The following is a 22,453-nucleotide window of genomic DNA, read 5'->3' on the forward strand; positions in this document are numbered from 1 at the left end:
TTGTAGGAAAGAGGAGGAGAGCATCGACTTTGTGTTCACACATTGGAGGAACTGAACACCAGTGCAGTGGAGACATGAAGATGACATCAAGGTGTGGATGTCACATCCCTGGAAGTGTTCAAGGCCAGTTTGGATGGAGCTCTGAGCAACCTGGTGTGGTGGAAGGTGGTCCTGCCCATGACAGGGGGTTGGAACAAGAGGATGTTAAAGGTCCTTTCCAAGCAAAACCATTCTGTGATTTAAGGATTTGAAACAAGGGACTTGCCTACACCTTGACATATTTCTAAAAGGTTTTAATGATTGTCCAAGCCACACATGAATATTTGAAATCTTCACAGATGGTTCCAAGTAGCTGGAGAACACAAACTCCTGCATCTGGGGCATGAGGTTGCTCCAGTGCTAACTTGTGTCCCCTTGGCATGGGCACTGGCCAGTTCTGGCAGCACTGGGAGCTCGCACTGGTTCTGGTACTTGCTGAAGGTCAGCCAGGAAGGCAGGGATGGAGACAGGACCTCAGCATCCTGCTCCCAGCTTGTGGTTCTGGCCCAGGAAAGACAGTGTGTCCTGAAAAAGAAAATAAAATGCAGTGAGACTCCGTAGAATGAAAGTGGAAAGCTGAACCTGTGCTTGTCACCAGGAAAGGGGTGGCAATGCAAATTATGCAGATGCAGGGAACACTCGAATGAAATGACAATGAAATACCAATAAAGCAGATTAATATCCTTGAAACTGGGGGAAATGGGATGATCTCCAGTCCCAACTTAATGACTTTTCTGAAGAGAAAGTGGCAACAGGACTGGTAACAATGGTTTGGAGAAGAATTAAAATGAGCTTTGTAATGAAACTGTAAAATATAATCACAAACTGCAAAAACTTTAAAAATATTTTTTATGAGAAACAGTCAAATTCTTCACATAGAAGCAGCCAAGACATTTTGCAGTGGCTATCACTTTCCCTGAAATCTCAGCATTTTATGCGATGACAGTCTCTTGCCTGGGAAGAGAAAAAGCTCTTAAAGTTGTCCCTTCTTTTTGAATAACAACAAATCCCAAGGAGCCACCCAACTGTCAGCAAAATATTACAAAGCATTTAAAGACATCACAGAACTGAGCTGGTTTGGTAAATTTCAGTGATACCCAGGAAAAGTGTGGCTGGATGCGTTTGCCAAGGCCCAGCACCTGCAGTTTGGTGCTGATGGAGAAGAGGGGACCTGCTCCTCCCTGGAGATCTCCCGTGGGGGATTAAATCTGCTTTTTACAGGCTGCTGAAGGGGGTTGGCATCAGCATCCCTGTGGCATCGAGGTGACAACAGAGCTGACGTGTTTGGCCTGGCAGAGTCTGGGAGCTTTGATCAGTCTTGAAGCAGCTTCTGGTGTGGCACCCGACAGCGGCACCGCGTCTCGCGAGTGTCGCCCTGCGCTGAAATCGTCTGGTTCCCGAAGCTGTTCCCTTTGGTGCTGCACAGGATGATAAGGCAGGCTCTGCGAGGAGGCAGCGATGGTGCATTCATGGGAGATGTTCCCATACGAGGGAGCGGTGCCCTCTCATTCCCTTTTGAAATGTGGAATTTCAATAGGCACCAGGAGCCAAGGAAAATCTGAAAGCGGAGCTGCTACCGGCACCTCTGCAGGAGAAGCCAAACAAAGGCAGAGGCTGAAAGAAATCGCTCTCCTAGACGATGAGAACTCGCCTTTGAAAGAAACTTTAAATAGATGCCAGCCAGTTCTGGTGTGCCAGCAGCCAGAGCCAAGAAAAGAAAGAGGGGGAAAACCTCCCCAAATGTCTCCAGCTTTGGAGAAGAGCAGCTTTCCCTGCTGCAGCAAGAATGGCGTTAGAGAAAGCAGCTCCAGAGCCTGCTGGAGTGGCAGGGAGGGGAAGGACTGGGACCAGAAGCCAACTGGCAGCCAAGCTGGGAGGATATATTCCAAGCAGCAGTTCTATAATAACCAGCCTGTCTCTATTGCCCTTATTTCTCCCTCGTTTTGTTTTATTCCTTTTGTTCGTTCGATGGGGTGCCCCTGCCTCGCTCCCCGCTGAGCAGTTATTGCCTGGTTTGCACAGCTGCTGTGCCTTCACTTCATGGAGCAGCTGGATCAAGGAGAGCCTGGCAGGACCTGCCGTGGCTGGCAGGGAGGGCTGGGACCTCCTGCTTCCCAGAAACGGGTTGGTGCCTCTAAATCCTCTCTCGAACACTGTGCTTGGAGCATCCTCTCCTCCCTTCTGCTGCTCCAGGGTTTGTGTTTCGAGGCAGCCCCTGCCCGTGCTGAGCTGGAGGAATTGTTCTGATCTCAGAGGTGGCTCAGATTTATGGAAAGAACCGTAGTGGATTTTATGAGGATATGGAAATGCAAGGCATTATTTAGAGGACCCTTTAGCTGTGTCAAAGGGGTGAAGAAAGGAAAGAGAGTCCCTCCATCTGAGTAATAAAACCTCTTATGAATATGGGAGCCACTCAGCTCTACATTCAATAGTTGTTTTTTTGGTTTTGTTTTTTTTTCTTGTAAGTAATAATTCAAAAAAGTAGAGCTGGAGCAATGGGAATGGCTTGCAGGGAAGGCAGGGTGGAGAAAGATACTCTGGAGGGCTCAGCCTGGAGTATGTCCTTGCTGCACAACAGTATGAAATATAGTATCAATTAAAGCTTCCCATTTTTACAGCCTGTGAGAGGTTATATACGGTGTGGGTGGATGTTTGTACTGTAGTGGGAGAGGTGGGTGAGATCCTCCAGTAGTGCAGAGGGAAGCAAGAGCTGCATTTAGCGAGGGGTTTGTAGGGCTTTGTTTTATAAGTGGAAATAAAGCAAAGGGCATAAAGCAGGTTTTTGTCAAAGACATCTTGGGCATTTACAGCCTTCTTCCCTCCTCTTCTGAGATGTGTGCCAGGGAAGTTGTGGTGATCCCTCTGCACCTCACTGGGCTCTGGGATGGGTGTAGAGAGGTGCACAGAGCTTGGTGTGGGCAGGCAGGGATCCTGCTGTGGGATCAGAGCTCAGTGTGGGCAGGCAGGGATCCTGCTGTGGGATCAGAGCTCAGTCTGGGCAGGCAGGGATCCTGCTGTGGGATCAGAGCTCAGTGTGGGCAGGCAGGGATCCTGCTGTGGGATCAGAGCCCAGTCTGGGCAGTGTCTCCACCCTGATGAGCTGCCCATGTGTTGGCTCTGTCCCTCCTGCAAGTGTGGATGAACTCTCCCAGGATGAACGCTGCCCCGAAGCAATCCCAGGCCCCCCCTTGGAAATCTAAGAGGCCAGCAGAAGTGGAATTTCTACTCAAGACTGTGTTTAGGTTGGAGCACTCGACAAGATGGCAGAGGTGGAGGGAGCTTATTTTTGTTTATTCTTTTAATCTCCGTGCATCTGCATCTGCCTGCCTGAACGATGCCGTGCTGTCCTTGCCACGCAGCTGATCAGTAATTGTTTCATCTGCAGATTATTTCCTACCTTCCCCCAGCACTGTTTCCTCCAAGATGCTGGTGAATTGGATGCTGCTATTAGCAGCCTGTGTTAATTTTCCCTGAAGACTGCTCTGCAGACTGCAATTGTTGGGACTCGCAACAACTTCTCATTTTGGTTTTAATTAAATGTGTTGCTTTAAATTGTTTGTTTTTGACATTTCCTGCTCAATCTTCTGCAACTCTTGGAGGTGACCAAGCATTACCTCGTGCCCTCAGGGCACTCAGGATGTGCTGCACATGTGGCCACACAGAGATGAGCCACGGGAGGTGGGGGACTGGCTGTGTCCCCATCCCCTTTGGCAGTAAGGAGAAGCTGGAGACACTCTCTGATTTACAGGCAAAGCTCCCCAGGTTTGTACCAGAAGGATGGAAAAAGAGATCTGGTCTCAAAGCTATCTCAGGTCAGACTGAATGGAGCTCTGAGTAATCTATTCCAGTGAGAAGGTGTCCCTGCCCATGGGAGAGGGATGGAACAAGATGATCTTTAAGGTCCCTTCCAACCCAAAGCATTCTGTGATGCTGTGATCTTTTCAGGCTTTCAGAAAGATTCTGAAACGGGGGTCTCCCATGTGCACCAGCTCTTCCCAGATCCATAAGTCCCTTCTGAAATCAGCAGAAGGATTTGGTTGAAAATATTTTTTTTTCTTGTGCTGTTTTCTCCTCCCAGGGGTTTGCTCTGTGGAGACCTGGGTCAGGGCTTTGACAGAAGTAACACTTTCTTGCAAACTCCGTGTCACCTCTGGCTGCTGCAGGCCCCGTGTGTTCCATGTAAGGTGGCCGTGTTTGGGGGCAGCTTTACAAATTGCATTTTATTTCACCAGCTTGCAATCACCAGGGTCACCTCCGTGCCTGTGTTACAGCTCACTCCTGCTCCCGTGTCTGCTTGCCTGGCAAGAAAATGTGAGCAAATGGCTGCAGTGTTACCAGACATGAACTCTAAATATTAACATCAATTTATGAACTGTATCAGCGTGGATCAAAGGGATTCCAAGACGGTTTTACAGCACGAATGCTCTTTGCATGAAGAACTAATAAGATTCTGGAGGCTGAAGTACATCATGTTTTTATCGTGGCTTTGACAGACTTGTGAACCTGCTCAGCTGCTGCCTGGCTCCCCAGCCCTGTGCCTGCCAGAGGCATCCCCAGCTGCTGGGGCAGCTCCATTTGCAAGGGAAGCCAAATGCTTCTTCCTTCTCCTTTGCAGGATTCACTGGAGCAAAGCCAGCAGGATTGGCATTGGGTTGGCATTGGCATTTGGATGGTGTCAGCCGGAGCTGCTTCAGAGCTGGGATGTGTTGCATCCTGAGAGAGGCAGGAGGTGCCCACCCCTGTGGGGAGGGGGCATCTCCTGGCACCTGCTGAGCTTTACCAACACCATTTACCCTCTGATTTGGGAGGGAGGGCACATCTTTGACCAGCTGAACTGCTCTCCCTCCCATAGATGAAGATGCAAACTTGACTTCTGCATTCATACAACAAGCTTATCACAGCTCTTCTGTGCTTTGTGATGTGATTAGATTTAGGCTGGATTTCTCTGAACCCTTTTCTGGTATCTGGAGAGCATCACTGTTGCAGAGCCCCGGGCTGCAGCGTGGGAGATGGGAGATGCAGAGCATTAAGGAGAAGGGTTTTTTTTTCAGGAGTCTCATTTCTGTCTCAGCCACTGCTGGCCCAGATGACTTCTGAGGACAGAGATGTGCTCTTACCAACACCTCCACAATTACACTGTCTAAAGCTGCCATGGGAGATCTCTTTGCAGCATGAGCTTGACCACAAGGCAGGGTGGGCAGATTCCTTCTTGCTTAAGTTTAGGAGAAGTTGGCTGAGCCTTCACCCTCCTTATAAATACATTTATTGTTTGTCAGGAGCTCAGCCCTGGAGAAATCAAGATTGACTGACAAGAAAACCCAAAGAAAGAGTCTGTCAGAATGATCAAGGAAGTGCAATTCAACACTTAAATTGTAACCCTGCTCCTCCCACAGGAAAGGTGGTGCCAGTTTGAGCTGTAATTGCACACAGACATGTACTGCTAATTGACTTCTTCTTTTCCAGGGTGGAAAAGCTTTGGTGGTGTTTCGAGGGATGGGGGTCTCCAGGTTTGATCATCACTGGGTTGGGCAGGTGAGAGCCCAGAGGTGCAGTTTATGTGCTGAAAATACACCCTGGAGTCAAGCACTGTGAGATATAAACTGTGAGTTTATATCAGCTGAGGGAGGACTGAATGAAAGATGTGTCTATAGGCTGGTGCTGTTTTCTAATATTTCTATCATAGCTTTCCGTTTAAGAATTTCACCTTGTTCATAGACAGAAATAATTAAAAAGAAGAAAAAAAAAGAGTAAAGAGGGTTGGCTTGGATTTCAACCTGGTGTGATGCTGTCTCTGGATTCAAAATAGACTATGGAACTTAGAGTTTGACATAAAACAATTTAAATTATTCCCAAATCACCTGGTTTTGCACTGGGCTGGAGAGGGATGGTGAAGCTGAGCACTGTGTTAGTCTGTGGGTGCAGTCCTGCCCCAAGACCCATTTCCTTGCTTAAGGCAGTTCATGTGTGTCCTGGGCACCCCAAGTCTGTCCTGCTCTTTGGCATTTTCTGGGAGAAATTTAAAAAGCAGAAGTTCTCATGCCCTGGGCTCAGGACAGGAGAAGGAGAGCTGATCAAGGGGAAGAGCTGATAGGGGAGGAGTTGTCTCTTTGGGCAATGTTCTTTCAAGTTTAACAAGGGGAAGAAAGGGTCTCTAAAGAAATCAAATAGGGTTATTCTTTGTACCTACAGAATGAAGCTTGAGGGATCATCTTCCCTCTAGTGTTTATAAAAACTATCTGTAACAGGATTAGAACTGTATGATAGCATAGGGCTGGATGCATTAATAGCAACCTATAGTATGACCTCCCATTGCTTCCCAACACAAAATACCAATTTTAGATGAAAAGGAGTTTTGTTGGCCAAGAAACAGTGAATGGAGCAAAGATGACAAAAAAGAGCAGAGGGAGAAAGAAATAGATGTTCTAAAAAAAAAATTAAATTTTGATCTTTTGCCTTGAAAAGAAAGGGAAAGGAAAAGCCAAACCCTTTTGGCTGCCTTTTGGGTGCTTTGTTCTTTTCCCTTGTTAGATATCTCTTCTGAGCTGTTTTATCCTGTTGTGTTCTTGAAAATTATTTTTGAAATGTCAAAACTTCAAGCCTCTTTTGTCAGGGCTTAAGCAATTCCGCTGAACTTTGAAGGAGACCACAGCATGAGAGACATGAACTTCTGACGCTGCCTTAACTCATCCGGCTTTGATCAGTGTTGGGGAAGGAACGGGGGGAGTGGAAAACACACACACACAGAAACCCAGACAAATCAATCCCCTGAGGGGCTGCTGGACCTTGTGGAGCGTGGAGGGAGTTGTAGCTGTGTCCTGGTGTTCTCCACGCTGCTCCCTGGCATTGGCTGGCTCGTGAAGCCAACGGCATTTGAGGGACATGTCCTGGTATGGGGTTTCTGGGAGGTGGTGCTGGGGGCAGAGTTGTCATTTTGTTTCTGTATTCACTTGGTTGGTTGATGGTTGCTTTACCCTGAGACAAACATCTCCATTCAAGGGAGATTTCAGCAAGGTTTTGGGTGGGAAGGCTGAAATCTGTGTCTAGGAGGACACCTGGGATGTTGGCAGCAGGGACAGCAGGGTGGACAGTCCCTCCAGGTGTCTTCAGACTCTGTGCTGGGACCTGCTCTGGGGACTGCAGCTGATGGGGTGCTTCAAACAGGGTGTGGGGGTGATTTAGTAGGGTCTGAAGTCCTCAAGGAAGGTTTTAGGAGGCTGGTTTGTAGTGGGTTCTACCCCCCTCAAGTTCGCTATCACTCCCCTTCCCTCCATCCAGAGACTGCAGTTGTGGAAAACAAATCCAGCTGATGTTCCCAGCAAGCTGAAAGTGTTTGAAACAGCTCTTGCTTGGAAAATGCTTGTTCTTGGTAGTTTCTAAAAAGATTTGTCCTCAACCTGCCCCTTCTGAGCTTTTCAAGGTGGTTTTGATATGTACACGGTGGTGACTTTTGAAAACTCTTTTCTATGTATGGATTCTTTGAAAGTGAAGAGAAAAATTTTGTGAAAAGGCTTTGAAATCATCAGAATTTTAGCTTTCAAAATATTTGTAGAATGCCTTTTTCTGTTATTTATTTCACAGGCAAGCTATAAAGGGATCGAGGTTGGGGTGTTTGTTTGTTTGTTTTCAGTGGGAGGGAAGGTGATGAGGGTGTCTGTGAATGTCTCTCAAAATCTTGCCACACACTCAGCTTCAGAGATGTGAGAAGTTTCCTTGCTGGAAGTTGTCCCCTCCCTCCTCTGAGGAAGGAAATGTAGGAAAAGAAAGGGAAGGAAGGGGGGAAGGAAAGAAGGAGGAAGGAAAGTAAAACCTTTAATTTCCCTAGGTTTGGGTTTTTTCAGACTAAGGCAGAAAAACCTCCATTGGACTGAAATGTTTTCACTGCTGCTTTTCAAACAAACAAACAAACCCCCTGAAAAACCTGGTAATGAGGATGATTTTACAATCAGACTTACTAAAATCAAAATAAGTAATTAAACTTCAAAATACCTGGAGTCGGGGAAGGGGTTGGAGTGCAAGTCTGATGAGGAGCAGCTGAGGGAGCTGGAGAAAAGGAGGCTTGGGGGGAATCTTCTCACTCTCTACAGCTCCCTGACAGGAGAGTGGAACCAGGTGGGGTTTGGCCTCTTCTCCAGTGGAAGGTTTAGATTAGATAAAAAGAAAAATTTCTTCAGAGAAAAGGGTTGTCCGGCCCTGGCACAGCCGCCCGGGGCAGTGATGGAGTCCCCATTCCTGGAGGGATTTAAAAGGTGTGTGGATGTGGCACTTGGGGACATGGCCTCGTTGCCCTGGCAGTGCTGGGGGAAAGGTTTGGGATTTGATGATCTGAGAGGTCTTTTCCACCTGAATAATTCCATGCTGGGGAGCTGCAGAGGTCACCCCTCCATCACCCACCTGACCATGGAGCAGGTACAGCAGGTCCTGGGCCAAGATCCTCTTCCAGCTCCAGCCACCTTCATCTCTCTGAGTACAAATGATGTGTCTGGTTTGTGTCGGGTTTGCTTCTGTTACTTCGAAGCTGTATTTTAACCAGAAGTGGGGTTCATTAAGTAGGGATTTAATCAAGAGCTGCTGGTTTTGCTCTTCAGTCCTTGGGTGCAGAGGGAGTTGTCTGTAGCTGAGTCTCAAAACAACCGTACGTGCTTCCCAAGCCTTGCTCTTTATTAGGGAGCTGCAGAAATCAGGAGGAAAACAAAATTGACAGGTTACTACTTAGACACCTACATGTAAATAGTAAACACTCCCAAAGGGTGCACAATGCATTTCTGTTTGGGAAAAGAAACCAGTAATTGTTGTTATTGGTATGTAAGGCTATCTTTAAAAATTCATTGAAAAGAATAATGAGAGATAAAACCACGTGGCTCTAAGAAACTTCTTTGTGCTCAGTGTTTCTCTGCTTTCCAGTGCTGCTGGGGGGTTTACCCAGTGATTTACTGCTGCCTTGTGTCTGATTGAGATGTATCCTGCAGCCTTGGCGGGGCAGCTCCTGCCTTGCTGTGTCTCCAGAGCTGCTGGATTCCAAAGTCTAATTCTCATTTGCTTGAGCAGAGTGCAGAGATGCGCCTGTGAATATGTTTATGGTATATAAACACTCCGAGTGTCAAAGACCTAAGTTTATGGGAAATTAGGGCTTGGATTTGGATGGTGCTGAGATCTTGGGATACCTGAAAATGAGGTCACTCACTGGGATGCTTGACTCGAGGCTCTGCTTGTTTTATCCTTTGCATGGCTAATGTGGCGCAGGATGAGGGTGAGAAGGGCCCCCTCTTGCTAAGCATCAGGGATCCTCTTCAAAAGGAGATCCAGAGCTTGTATTCAAGCAGGTTCATGTGGGGTGGCTGCTGCTGCAGGCTTGTTGTCCTGCTTTTTTAATCTCTTGGCTTTCATCAAAGTAAGTTGGTGCTTCAAAGAATGGTGTCCTAGTCCTTGACTAAGGGTCATAAGCCTTACAGTTTCATGACAATAGGCCCTGCATCTGTAGACTTTCTATCCCTGGGTAATTCCTGAGAAGGATTTCAATCTTCAGACAGCGGTTGCAAATTTTGCCCACATTGCAAGTCCTCAGACTTAGTGGAGAGGTGGCTGTGGGCTCCTGCACTACCTGGCAGTTCCCCTTGCCCACTCCTCCTTGCAGGTTTCTTCTCGCCTCTTTTTAGAGGCTTTTACCATGGTAAGTTTTGCAAAACACCACTTAATGGCAGAGGTTTTTGGCTCCTCTCTGATCTGTGCAGCACTGTTATGGAGGCAGTCTTATAATCAATGTAATTGAAGATCAGAGTTAATGAGGACCTCTGTGCCTGCAAAATCCCCCAAGCAATGCTGGGCCTCAGATGTTAGATAAGGAAATGATTGGGCTGAACTGAAAATCTATTTGGCTAATTAGATGATGCATATTCCCAGATGCCAGTGGGGAAAAATACATTTCGCAAAATAAAGAAGCATAAGATTTTGTAAGAAAATATTTTTGGCAGGAATTCACTTCTAACTCACAGGAGGGAGAGAGTTGGGGGGGGGGGTGTCTGGTGTGAAACAACTCATACAAGAAGTTGTGTGTTGGGGCAATCCACTCAGCTCCAACAAAAGGTGAACAGGCCCTGCTGCTGCTGCTGCCCATCTGTGCCCTGAGCTCCAGGTGCCTCCTGGTCAACTCCTCCCTGAGCTGGGGCAGTGCTGCTCTGATTACAGATCAGAATAATTACACTGGTCCACATTTCTGCAGAGACCTGGGAATCAAATCCCAGTAGTCTAAGGGGAGGGAAGTGTCTGGGCAGAGGAGCCAGTGGGCCATTTGCTGGAGCACATTCCTCTGGAGGAGAATGGTCACATGAAGTTCTTTGGGGCCAGCTGTCAGTGAAGTCATTATTATTTTACAGATATTGTCATCACAGCAGCTCCTGAAGAGTGCAGTGCTCTGTGCAGTGCTCTGATATTGGGCCAAAATGCACATTTGGGGTTTTTCTTTTGGATTTCTATACTCACCTAACACACTTTTCTCCCACTCCCCCCAGGCAGCAGCTTCGTTGTGAGTGAGGGGAGCTACTTGGACATCTCTGACTGGCTTAACCCAGCCAAGCTGTCCCTGTACTATCAGATCAATGCCACATCCCCCTGGGTGAGAGACCTCTGTGGACAGAGGACCACTGACGCCTGTGAGCAGCTGTGTGACCAAGACACAGGTAAGGGAAGCTGGGGGAGAGTGAAAACCTTGGAAAGCTTGGAGATGTGGGGGAGAAGGTCTGTCACTGGGTATTTTGAGACCCTCTTGGCTCACCTCTGCTCTAGCCTGGTGGTAGGCATGGGGGGACTGAGACGTGCTAGCAGGGTCACAAAATGGTGACCCCGATCAGCAAAATGTGGAGAAGATGGGCACAAGATGGGGATTGGAAACGGTGGATCTACCAGTTCTCTGGTGTGACAGCTGCAGACACGTGGAGTTTACCTGCTTCTAAGGTGGGTTGTTGTGCCGTCCCGTCTGGAAAACCTACTAGTGAATTTACCCCATCTCCATCCCTTTTCTTTTCTGGCCATTTTCACTGCAGATCACCACAATTCCCATTAGTGCCTGCTCCTGCCTGGTGGTTACCTAGGTTGGATCTGTCCTCCAGCCCTTCCTGGTGGAGTTGTGAACTCTGCCATCCTCCCTCATCTCTAGATGAGTGTTCTGCTGAGTGTGTTCTGCTGGTGTGCAGCACCTGCCTGTGGAGCAGCAGCCAGCCCTGCTGGGACTCAGGTGTGGGGCTGGGCAAAGGACAAATGTCACCTTGCCTGTGGGAGGCACATTCTTCTCTCTCTCAGGATTTTTTCATAGAGCAGCACAGAGGACAGAAAGAGAAAACAATTTTTATTTCTGCTCCTTGTTCTCCCATGTGGAATGTGTTTGGAGAATTGTTTACCTGGGGTGATTGCTTGGTTGGATTCTGGTGAGGATTGTTTGAGCTGATGGCCAATCCAATCCACCTGTGGCTGGACTCTCAGAGAGGGACACAAGTTGTGAGTTAGATTTGGTAGTTAGAACAAGTAGGTTTGTAGTTTTGGTATCTCCTTTAAATAGTATATTAATGTATTATTGCATAGTTATAATAAAGAAATCATTCAGCCTTCTGAACTGGAGTCAGACAGCAGCATTCCTTCTCACTGGGTTCACCTGCATTTTACAATACCTTGCCTCCTGTCTTTATTGGATGACACATGGGATTCCTGGAGTCTGCAGTGAGCCAAGAGCACAGAGCACAGCAAACAACACAGGGTGACAGGACCTTGCAAGGAAGGTGGCTTGGGGACTGTGCTGGGTTTTTGTGCTGTGACTCACCAGTGGCTCACCAGCCTTGGGTTGGATGCCTTCTTGGTGGTGTGGAGAGAAGTGTCTCTGGTGGTCCTGGCTTGCTGAGTGTCTGAAGAGCACCCAAACCCCTGTCTCCTTGCACAGAGGTGCCATCCCAGCTTAGTCACAGCTCTCCATGTGAGCTGCTTCCCCCTCAGCCGTGAGCTTCTTCACCTCATGTGTGTATGAGATTCATGGCTGCAGCTAAGGATGTTCTGCCAGAGGGTTTAAAGGATGGCTCACTGTGGAGAAGGCTTTTCCTAAAACTCCCAAAGCCCCTGACTCTCATTAATACATGGATTAGAACAAGAAATCCCTAAGAGTCATGAACTTCTCATGGGGTGGTGGGGGTGACCCTGTTCTCATCCCTCCCTGCTCAGTTGAGATGCAAATAATGAACTTGGTCTTACAAACTCATTTTCCTGGTCAAGACAATCTTCTCTTCTTAGTATTCCTTTTCCTCAAGGCTTGTCTGCACAGAGGCAGTGGCAGGCATGGCTGCAGCGGAACGGTGACACTGGATGAATTCCCTGTGTAGACAGCCCTGGCCATCACCTAAAGCCCCAAGGAGGGCTGGGAGGTGCCAACAGCCACTTTGACAGATGCAGATGGTGCAGAAGGAGGCTCTTCTCATCCAGATGTTGCAGAGCAGAAGAATTTTTGTTTCAGGCATTGGCAAGACGCAGCCACCTCAGTGGGAGAGGGGAGATGCATTCAGCTGTCCCCTGGTTCAGAGGAGGAGAGAAACAACTCTGCCTCCAGCAGAAGCCATGGGGAGACTGTATGGAGCCAGAGCATGACTCTCCTGTTGGAAGGGCCCTGTGGCTCCCCTCGCCAGCCCCCTCCTTGGCAGCGAGCAGGGCTGGCTGATCCTGGTGTGCCTCGGTTGTGAGGAGCGCTGCTCTCCCGTGCCGGCCCAGCTGCTGCTCCTACTGCGACCCCAGCTCCCAGAGCAGCTTGTCCCTCCTGCTGGATGCCCCACGCTTGAGAGGAAAGTGTCAGATCTTGTTTGCAGGGAAGTGAGAGATGCTCGTTATCCCGGGAGTTGTGCTGGAGCTGAACCTCGGCAGCTGCTCTGCACTCCCAACCCTGGTGCCCATGGTCCCTGCCTGCCCATGGTGAGGGCAGAGAAGCCTGCATCTCAGCCTTCAGTTCCCTCTCCTGAAATCTGTCCATGGGCTTCTTCTCCCTCGCTCCAACCTGGGAGTGTGCACATGAATAAACCAGAATTTTTCTTCTGTTTCTGCCAGTTGGATCTGCATGGATTGAGCAGGACTGGCTGATGGGGCTGCTGACCTTCATAGCCTAAATCTAAAACTCCCTTAAGAGGTCCAGACTTCACAAGAACTGAAATTAGGCCTTTGGAAGAACCTGCTTGACCCTGTACCCCAGGACATAACCCTGTGCACCGTGTCTGTTCATCACCCTTGACCAGTCTTTAACTGGTGAGAAGTTTCCCCAGCAGGCTGAGGCAGACTGTAACCCCATGATACACTGCATGTACTTTCAGATTTATTTTTATTAATGTCATTCTATTTTTAAGGGTGATTTATTTTTATCACCATGAGAGAGGAAGGCCTGTGGTTTTATGGCAGCACATAAATCCTGTCTGGATTTCAACCTTTTCGGGTCAGGGATTTTATCCTCTCTGTAAGCATCCCAAGTGATGGGTGCCAGGGATTCCCCTGTCCTCTGCCTTCTCAGGCTGGACAGAACGTCCATGAGAATGATGGACTGAAGTTTGTCCTCTCTGGAGGTTGAAAGCCTTCAAAGTTGCCCCTGTGAAGAGCAGCAGAGCCAGCACTGAATTCCTCCAGCACATTTATGGCTAATCTGACTTCAGCCATACCCTTGGAGCCACTCCATGGCAGTGTGGATTCAGCCTTGTCCCAAGCTCCCTTGGGTATAGACAGACCTCTGTGGGCAGGACCTATCCTTGGTGGCAGTGCCATGGGCTCCTGGCACACCTTAGGACAGAGAGCCCCAGGTCATATGTGCTCTCTCTGGTGACACTCAAGCTCTTACCACTCCCAGCACACTCTTTGGGCTGGAGTGTGGGATGGGATTTGTCTGCACACTGTATTGACTTGTGACTCTGGACACCCAGTACTACTTCAGTGTGGAGAACAATTCCCAGTGAAAACAGAGGTTCTGAAACACTAGGAAATGCCAAAATCCACTTTGTTGCCTGACCTTAATTTGCCTTCCCTTGCATTTCTGTCGTGTGACTCACGCTGTAATTAAATGATTGCTGCCCCCCTGACAAATTTGAAACCTGTGTTGTGAAGCCCCAGCTCATCAGAGCATTTCAGAGGGAGCGCTGACATCTGCACACGAGCAAAATGTCATCTCCCTCATCCCTCCTGCCTTGGAAACAGCCAAGCTGGTTGGTCTGACTGCAGATCCAGAGACAAGTGGACGCTGCTGAGATGTGACACAGTGACATGCCCAGCTGCCAGGTCAGATGGGACAGGCACCTCTCCGGGGCAGGATGTGCTCCTTGGCTGGAGATGTTCAGCCAAAATCCCCCATCCTCCTGGCAGGTGCTCTCTGTGCTGTTTGAGACCAGAACAGGGAAGGTTTCTTGTCTTGTGGGACTGGCTGTCAGCTCTCCTCACGCTCCATATTTTGAGAGATGTGGGAGCACTGCCGGTGCCGCCGCTCGTGCCACACACTGGGATACCCCTGGGTAAAATCCAGGAGTGCTTGCTGCCTCTCTGGCCTCCCTCGCCATCCCTTTCCAGCAGCATATGCAAATCCTGATTTGTGAGCACAATTACCTGCTTTGTATGCACAAAACTGATTCACTTGCACATTCTGTGGGCATTGCTGAAGAGACCTGCTGGAGAATCAGTCCCTCAGGGCCAAATGCTGGAAGAAACAGCCTCTGATTTTGTGCTGTCAGGCTTGCTGGAGCAGTGGCATAAATGAGATGGATAGCTACCTTGATTAGCAGGTGCAAATGTGTTGAATTTTTTTTCCCCCATCTATAAATCAGCCTTTTCTTCATCAAAATTCTCTCATTGCATCCACAATTGGTAGCCCTCCCCCTCCCCAAAGCAGTAAGCACGAGCTTGAAAGAACCAGATGAAATGTAGTAGCAAAGGTTCTTTCCTGGAAATTGGCAGGAGGAGATAAAAAAAAAAAAAAAAGGGGTTTCCATCATCATCCAAATAGGCCAGTTTGTCACCAGAGCCACAGATGGTACTGCTGTCTGGGTAGGACAGGGCTGTGTTGTGGGCAGGAGGCAGATGAAAGTCATTTTACACAGAGCTATTTTTTTAAAGGCAACCTGTTAAGGGGATTTGGAGGTTGCAGAGCTGAGCATGTAAATCAGGAGATGACCAACCTTGACGAGGCTGTATTTGTGTTTATGGAAACAGCCACCCCTTCCTACAGTTCAATTTAACACCATGCAGGTTCTGTGCACATCAAGTAATATTTGTTTGTTCTTGTGCTCTTCTGCTGTTTTCGCTGTTGGAGGATCCCGGTGCCTTTATTGACTTAGACTTTTATAGGATGAGGTTCTGTCTCTCTAAGGTATGGAGTTTAATAACTTGGTCAAAACCCATGTAATATGCCATTCCTTTTCCTGTGGTGGCACAGCTTGCCCCGTGCACCAAGCAGGGCAGCAGGCAGTTAAGTCCCAAGCTAATTTAGCTCCAGGCTGAAGTGTTATACATAAACAGCAATCCAAACCCGTGCCTGCGAGGGGCCGAGTTAAGGTTATCTGTGCTGTCTTTGCACTCTCATTTTCTGCCATTAGAGTGTTTAATCCTGCAGCTGCTAATGTTCTTGTAATGGCATTTTCTGTGCTTGTCTAAAGAGCACAGGGAGGAGGGAAGAGGGATGGGTTTTGCTGCATGGAGCTGCTCCTGAACCCATCCCCCTGACTGGGCCACCCAACCGGTGCTGCAGGGGCTTCTCACCCCTCCATGGCCAGCTCTGGGGCAGTGCCCAGCCCAGAAGGTGACAGCTGTGGCACACAGGCCACCCTCGGGACCTCTCTGCTTCCTTGCATCAGCTCATGTGTTCCTTGGAGGTGTGGTGTAGGAGCTGAGCAGATGATAATGAGAATTAAATCTGTGCAGAGGTAAAACTCAGGCTCAATGCTTGGAGGTTAAGCTTGCATTTAAGTGCTGTGATGGATGAGGGTGAGGAGGGTGACTTGCAGCAGGGGTAGAGGAGGGATAACTGTCAAATTCACTCCATGTTTTCCTTCCATGCTCTGTTCCAGGTCGGTTGGGCAGGAGCCACTTTCTTTGTTTTGTTCCTAAACTGCTTCTGGAAAAGTTGCATTTCTCATGAGGATGAAGCAGAGGCTCAGGTTTGGAAAGTGCCATCCCTGAAGAGCAGGAACAGCAGGTGTCAGGGGTAGAAGAGGCGCTTTTCAGAGAGCTTTACTGGGAGGCTGGGAACGTGGTGCTGCAGCTCTGAGGCTCAGTGGCACTCAGGATGCTGTGCTGGGGCTGGTGTGTTCCTTGCAGGGGGTGTGTGTATGTCCGGAGAGGAGTGGACACAAAAACTGGGGCTGAATTCTGTATCCCTTTGGGTGGGAGAGGCAGCCCTGAAACAGGTGTGAGGGTGTTTGTGTGGTGCTCACACAGCTGGGAAGGTGTGTGTTTATAGCCCCACAGCCTTTGGGATGGACCAGGCTGCCAACCCAGCTGGGGTCTGGACTTGTCCCCAGCGCGTACCTGTGCAGCTGGGACACAGCCCTGGCACAGCAGGGCATTCCTCCAGGACAAGGGGGAGTGCCAGCCTTGGAGGTGCTGCCAGGAGGGAATCACGGACACCAACAGTGCCAAGAGAAGGCTGACAAGCAGCAGCTTTGCTCCACCACTGCCAAAGTTCCTCCAGCTCCTTAAATAAAAGTGCCAGTGACAGCGCAGAGCAGCTTCCCCGGCAGCACAGGGACTCTGGGAGCCTCCATTCCTGCTGTGCACTGGGCGGGTGGATTAGGGGGATTCTTGCAGCATTATCACCATGGATCACTCTCTCCATAATGAGGCTAACAGGCTTATCCTGGCATGCTGATGGTTCATCCTGCAGCCCTGCTCTGCTGCTCCAAGGCCCTGTGGGGATGGGCAGGGAGGGTGTGGGTGCAGTGTGAGACCCCATTCCCCATTCCAGCAGAAGCAGCAGCACAGCATGGAGTCTGTAGTGAAGGAATAGTTCAGCAACTTCCAGCTTTTCTGTCAAAAAAGAGAGCTGAAGCCTCCACCTGCTTAATAACACACTGGAAATACAATATTGGACCTCCAGAGCTGAGCACTGGGACCTGCCCTCATTTATACTGAGTGAGCAGTGATCCTTCCTTTGGCTGTAACAGCTGAATGGTTGCCATGGATTATCCAGCGTGGTTTGTGGCTTCTGAATCCAAAGGCAGAGGAAGGACTGTGCATGCCAGGGGCAGGGTGCAGGGTGGTGGCAGTGGGAGCAGGATTCTTGTTCTGGGGGTTGGTAGGTCCTGATTCATTTGTGCTCCTGCAGCAGCTGAACGCTGCACAGAGGCGTGTGCAGGACCTGTGGAAATTGCATCCAGCTCCAGGGGCAGTTACTTGTCAAACTTGGTTACTGTGGTTGACTTTGGCTTCAAGCTCAGCTTGAATCCTAACTCAGCTGCAGTGGGTTTGAGTGGATATCTGTGTCCATCTCAGATGCAGTTGCTTTGAACAAAGGCTCTTTAGTTTGGCCTTTTGATGGTTTGATTCATTTTAGCAGTGTGTTGAAAAACACACCCTAAAGAGGGCTTAGAGGTATGAAGCCCTGTTCCCCCCACTCCAGGCACTTTATGAGGCTAACAGGCTTATCCTGGCATGCTGATCGTTCATCCTGCAGCCTTTTGATGGTTTGATTCATTTTAGCAGCATGTTGAAAAACACACCCTAAAGAGGGCTTAGAGGTATGGAGCCCTGTTCCCCCCACTCCAGGCACTTTATGAGGTGTTTCTTATTCCATGGGGGTTAACCAGGCTCAGCATCCTCCCTGGCTCAGCATTGTCTCTGGGAAGGATGGGGACAGACTGAAAATAACAGAGTAGTTTGAGGAGCCAAAGAAAGAAGGTGGATGCTGTTGGGGAGAGGGCAAAAGCTCCTGAGAACCTCTAAGAGCACAGCAGGTTCTGTTGAAATTTTTTTGAAGCCCCACTTATTGTCAATTCATAGTTCTTGACAGAGGAATGCATCCTAAAACATCTGACCCATGGTGATGGAGTCCTCTCTATTCCAGCAGACTGCAGCACTCAGCGGATCCTGTGCTGGAAGCCTTCCTATCCACTTTCCAAAACCCTGCCAAAGGGGTGTAGATCACCCTGGGAAACCGGTGGAAAGCTGATCCTCACTCTCTGCTGCCCTGGATCTTCTCCCCAGCTGGTGCCACCACTTGTCCTCTCACTTACTGAAATAAACCTCCCAATAAACCTCCCAATAAAGTCTTGAGCACCGGCTGTAGCTGCTGAAACTCCAGGATTCGAGTCGATAAAATCAATATTTCCCCTGGTTGATAGAGTTCCTCCTTCTGATGCCAAACTGATGGAGCAGTAAACAAGCCAGCAGACAAAATAAACCCTCCTGCACCGTGGCAAGGGGGTTCACCACCCAGCACCCCCTGCCATAGATACAGGGGAGGCGTTTGGGCCATGGGATGCTGACCTCTGTCGGTGTTTATTCTTTACTTGCTCTGATTTCTGTGGCAGGAGCCGAGAGTGAGCCAGTGCCCCAAGACTCCCAGCTCTGCTTCGCCAGCACTTTGAGATGTCTCTCATTTGCAGAGCATATATTTGTTATGTAATAAGTGCAAGGAATTAATGATCCACAGCACGGCTGGGGAAACTTGCGTACTAAGCACCCAAGGAAAAAATAACTTTTCTTTTTTTAAAATCACTGATGGAGCCATTAGGACCCGTGTTTTCCTGCACCGAGACCGCCCCAGCCCCCAGGCACGGCAGAGCCTGAGCAGGGCCAAGCGCTGCCATCTCTCTCCCAACTCTTTCCCTTTGGAGCAGCAATGTTCCTGCCGCTCCTGTTATGAATCATGAGGTTAGCAGCTTTTGACAGATCATAAATCAGTGCTTCCAAGTTGCTAGGACAAATCCCAGGACATTTAATCTTTAATATTAGACGCGTTTGAGGCAGTGAATATTTCATGAAGGTGCTGTTGCATTTTAGCACATCATTAGCCGTCTCTTTTTTCCCCCCACTCTTTCCTTTTTTTGCTGCCTCTCCCTTCCCAGGCGTCTCTTCCTCAAAAATCTCAGTGGTTGAATCCCCATCTTGCTCCCTCCTGACAATAAAGCTCTTTACTGTAATCCTTGTGAGGCATTTTAAGAACTTGCTTAAGGAGGAGCACGCAGGTGGCTGCCAGTCTGCATTGCCATTGTGAGGGGGGTGCCCACCTCCCCAGCATCCTCCCCAGCTCCCCACCTCAGCAGTGTTTACAGCTCAGCTTTGCTGCACTGTCAGGCACGATGGGGAGAGGAGGGGAGGGTGGAGGGAAAACACTGGCAGCAGCTTGTAGCAGAAACTCCACGTGCAAATCCAATTAATCTTTTGATTTTGCTGTTTCTTGCTCCGGGTTATGTATTTCTACCAAACACTGAATCAATCTGGGCCAAGTGTGGTCGGGTTTCTGGTGTGGAAAATGACTTCTGCTGTCAAAAGAGAGGAGCAGGGTGAGGCAGCACCCAGAGAGCAGAGGGGAGCAGGGCTGGGAGCCCCTTTGCTGTGGGATGGGGACACAGCATGGGAACTGTCTGGGGAGGGTGGAAGCTGGGGGGTTCTGCATCTTTCAGAGGGAGTTGGCACTGCAGGAAACTCTGCTCTCTTGTCCTGGTGCCAGATGGCAGAGCAGAGTGGGGAAGGGGATGTGGGATGGGTTTGTGGTGCTCACCCTGGGGATTGCACAGGGTGGACACTGGAAGGTCAAGATCCCTGCAGAGGAGTGAACCCCTGGCTGCAGGACTGCACAGGAACACTGGTTAAGGACAGACATTCTGCATCATGAAACCCTATCCCCAGCTACTGTGGGTGCTGCATCGTGTAATCCCCTCCCTGAGAATAACTATGGATTTCTTACAGCTTTCCCCATCTCCTTCTCCACACCCCTGGGGGTTTCTGGAGTCCAAAGTGCTCCAGAGGCACAGGAGGGACCAGAGATGGGCAGCAGGGGGGGAGGGCCTGACTCTGCAGCCCCTGCCATGCCTCTGGGCCAGAGCCATCTCATCCTTCCCTGCTCTGTCCTAGGAGAGTGCAGCTGCCATGAAGGGTACGCTCCAGACCCCGTCCACCGGCACCTGTGTGTGCGCAGCGACTGGGGACACAGCGAGGGGTGAGTGGGGACACCGGGCTGGGGGGGATCTGCCCCGGCTCCCCTGGTGGTGAGGAGCCCAGCTCTCCTCCCCTTGGGTGGTCACTGGGCCACTTGCCCAGCCCAGTGATGTGCTCAGCTGCTTTTGCCCTCTCTCCTCCCAGGCCCTGGCCCTACACGACGCTGGAGCGGGGATATGACTTGGTCACAGGAGAGCAGGCACCAGAGAAGATACTCAGGTGAGTCAGAGGAGGGTTCACCTGGGACATTTGGGAAGGGAGAGCCACGAGGACATCCCAGTGGATGCAACCTTTTGGTCAATCCCAGCTCATTCTTGTGCTGGTGAGGGGACAAGTGTCATTTGTCTGTGACAGACCTGAAAGATTTGTCCATATTTGGCAGGCACAGGGGGGTTCCCCTCTTGTCCCTTCAGCAAACATGAGGACAGCATGTTCAGAAACTCCTCCATGAGTAAAAAGATGATTTTTCCCATCCCCATGTTCTTCTGTCACACCTCAAGTCATTCCCCTATTTGGCTTTCAGGACAAGACTAAATCACTGACTTATCTCATGGTGCCACCACTGCTCTGCCTTCCGAGCAGGCAGTGGATGGCCACCATTCCCTGTGGACACTCTGTTCCTGTGTGCCATGTTTGTCCTTTTTCCAGGTCCACCTACAGTTTGGGACAAGGGCTGTGGCTGCCAGTCAGTAAGAGCTTCGTGGTGCCCCCTGTGGAGCTTTCCATCAATCCCCTTGCCAGCTGCAAGACAGATGTTCTGGTGACCGAAGATCCAGCAGATGTCAGGTAGGAAGCAGATTTCTCGTTTTCTTCATGCTTCAGTGCCTATACTGCTCTTTAAATTGTTATTGAGGATGCAGTAATTTCTGTGATGATAGGTTTGATTAATTTCCTTCCAATAAGAAGTCTGATGTGATTGCTCTCCAGGCTCTTTGGGCTGATGGGTCTGGGCCAGGCCTGAGTGTGTAACTCTGAAATCTGCCAGTACAGGCAGGTGAATTGGTAGGAACCTGTGGCAAGGCAATTTGAGAGTGGCTTAAATGTAATGTTAGAGTGCAGTGCATAAATGGATGCATTTACTGGGATGGACGGGCTGTCATCTTTCTGAAACTCATCCCTATATCACATCCACCTGGCCACTGAAATCTGCTGGGATGCTCATGAAGGGTGAAAGGCCATGTTGCTTATCCAATAATTATACAATTTAGAGGTTTTTTTTTTTTTTTTTCCCTTTTTGGAGTGGAGTGAATGCCTGGACATTTTGCTGATCACCTTGGTAGTGGTTATCCTCTTTGGTCTGGTTTACAAGTGTTTAACTGTAAATTATAAGAGTTTAATTCTGAAGGTATTTAGTGTGTATTCCCCTCTCTCCCATTAAATTAAGATTGAGCATGTGACTGTGGGGTGCCAGGGAGACTCCAGGTTCCCTCCCTTCCTTCTTGCTGCTTTCTCCTGTTGACTCCAGACACAATTTCCTAACTTGAAAATCCTTGGTTGTATTATGAATCATCTCCCTGGGCACCAGCAGGAGCCTTGTATCCCACCAGCCCTTTCTGTCTTGTCTTTTCCCAAAGTGAGGAGGAATGGATTTCCATTCTTCTGTCCCATCATCTTGGCAGGGCTGAAGTTGAAGCAAGTGCCTACAAAAGCTATGGCAGAGCCAGGACTGGCATCCAAGATGTCCTCACTCCCAAGTGTGTGTGTTTTTGTTGCTAATTAGTGCTTGTTCCCTTTCCTGTGAAAAGAGACTGGTGGTACATATCTATCACAGTTTGGCTCTTTTAGGACTGTTGCTTTTCTTCTCTGCAACAACTTCTGCTTTTCATTTGAGAAAGGAAGGGGTTTATGCTAACATTTTCCAAGCCAAAGTGCCAAGAGAACATTATTTATTTCTTTCCTCCTCACATCTTCATTAAAAGTGCCTCAGTGAAGGTAGAGGCTCAGAAGCTTGTTTTCTGCTCCAGTGCAGTAATTGTCTCTGGGCACTGCTCCTTGTGGAAAAGTCTCTGTTGGGATGGATGAATGCCAGGCAGGAGGAGGAGAGGTTTTGGCACAGGGCTGTCACCTGCTCCCCTCATAAATGGAACCTGAACTGAGAATTCCAGATATAAATATTGGAGTGGCTCAGGTAGAATATGGGAGGTGTGAGTTCACGGCACTTGTATCTTACACACAGGGGTTGCTGAATTATTAAAACTTTAATAAACGCAATAATAAATATTTGATGTTGAATTATGGAAGGTTTCACAGATACAGTGAGAAGTGAAAA

General features: G+C 49.1%; 1 protein-coding gene across 1 annotated transcript in view; it reads left to right on the top strand.

The window, feature by feature from the left end:
- Positions 1 to 22,453, top strand: part of ASTN2 (astrotactin 2) — a 319,829-nt gene that overhangs the window by 118,390 nt on the left and 178,986 nt on the right. Inside the window, 4 exon segments of the mRNA XM_068211459.1 lie at positions 10,545 to 10,712; positions 20,101 to 20,185; positions 20,329 to 20,403; positions 20,833 to 20,970. Of these exon segments, the coding sequence (XP_068067560.1) occupies positions 10,545 to 10,712; positions 20,101 to 20,185; positions 20,329 to 20,403; positions 20,833 to 20,970 (466 nt within the window).

This window comes from Anomalospiza imberbis, chromosome 21 (genome assembly GCF_031753505.1).
Source record: "Anomalospiza imberbis isolate Cuckoo-Finch-1a 21T00152 chromosome 21, ASM3175350v1, whole genome shotgun sequence".
Classification (NCBI taxonomy): domain Eukaryota; kingdom Metazoa; phylum Chordata; class Aves; order Passeriformes; family Viduidae; genus Anomalospiza; species Anomalospiza imberbis.